Source organism: Diaphorina citri, unplaced genomic scaffold (genome assembly GCF_000475195.1).
Source record: "Diaphorina citri unplaced genomic scaffold, Diaci psyllid genome assembly version 1.1 scaffold43975, whole genome shotgun sequence".
NCBI classification, from domain to species: Eukaryota; Metazoa; Arthropoda; class Insecta; order Hemiptera; family Psyllidae; genus Diaphorina; species Diaphorina citri.
This window is the reverse complement of record NW_007421296.1, coordinates 1-594: the sequence shown is the minus strand read 5'-3', so window position 1 is coordinate 594 and position 594 is coordinate 1. Positions and strand designations below refer to the sequence as shown.

The 594-nt window shown below is 38.0% G+C and overlaps 1 protein-coding gene across 1 annotated transcript in view; it reads left to right on the top strand.

The window, feature by feature from the left end:
- LOC103523823 overlaps positions 1–584 on the top strand; it is a gene marked incomplete at both ends in the record, with an annotated part of 10119 nt that extends 9535 nt beyond the window's left edge. The window contains one exon of the mRNA XM_008488842.1: positions 434–584. Within this exon, the coding sequence (XP_008487064.1) occupies positions 434–584 (151 nt within the window). The remainder of the gene's footprint in view (positions 1–433) is intronic.
- Between the last annotated feature and the right edge of the window lie 10 nt (positions 585–594).

Below are 594 nucleotides of genomic sequence, written 5' to 3'. Positions count from 1 at the left end.
TTTTGGGTTTTCGTGGCGGGGGTGTTGGATTCAATTCCTGGGGGGGTGGAAGTTTTTTTTTTTTTTTTTTTATCTGTGCTTGGTGCAAGTGTCTGAAAAGCATGTAACAGTAAGCAATAATGTCTGTGCTCGGAGTTTAGGAAGCATTCAGCCTTGTGAGGGCACTGAGTAGTTACTTTAATTGAGTGACCTGTGGTGGCATTGTTAGTGTACAAAGAACAAAGATTATTGAAGTATGGAAATATAATGCAAAGGAGGCACTTAGTAATGCTGTGATATCCACAAGAAGTTGCAAAGAATCTCTGTGTTACCACGAAAAATTCATGATATCATTGTATTTTATGATCATTATTTTATTTTTTCCATTGCTTACTGATATATCCCATTTAGAGTAAGCACTGATATTTGCTCCCTTTCTATCTGCATTTTACAGTTCATGGGTATAACTTACATACTGCAATTATTCTGGATCATCATGCTCTGTGTTCTTGTTCTGATCACATTTGTGTTCACTGTATTCTGGCAGCTGTGCTCCAACCCTCTTGTACACACCGAAAATCATTGCATTGACTTCACACAGTTCCGTAAGTACCC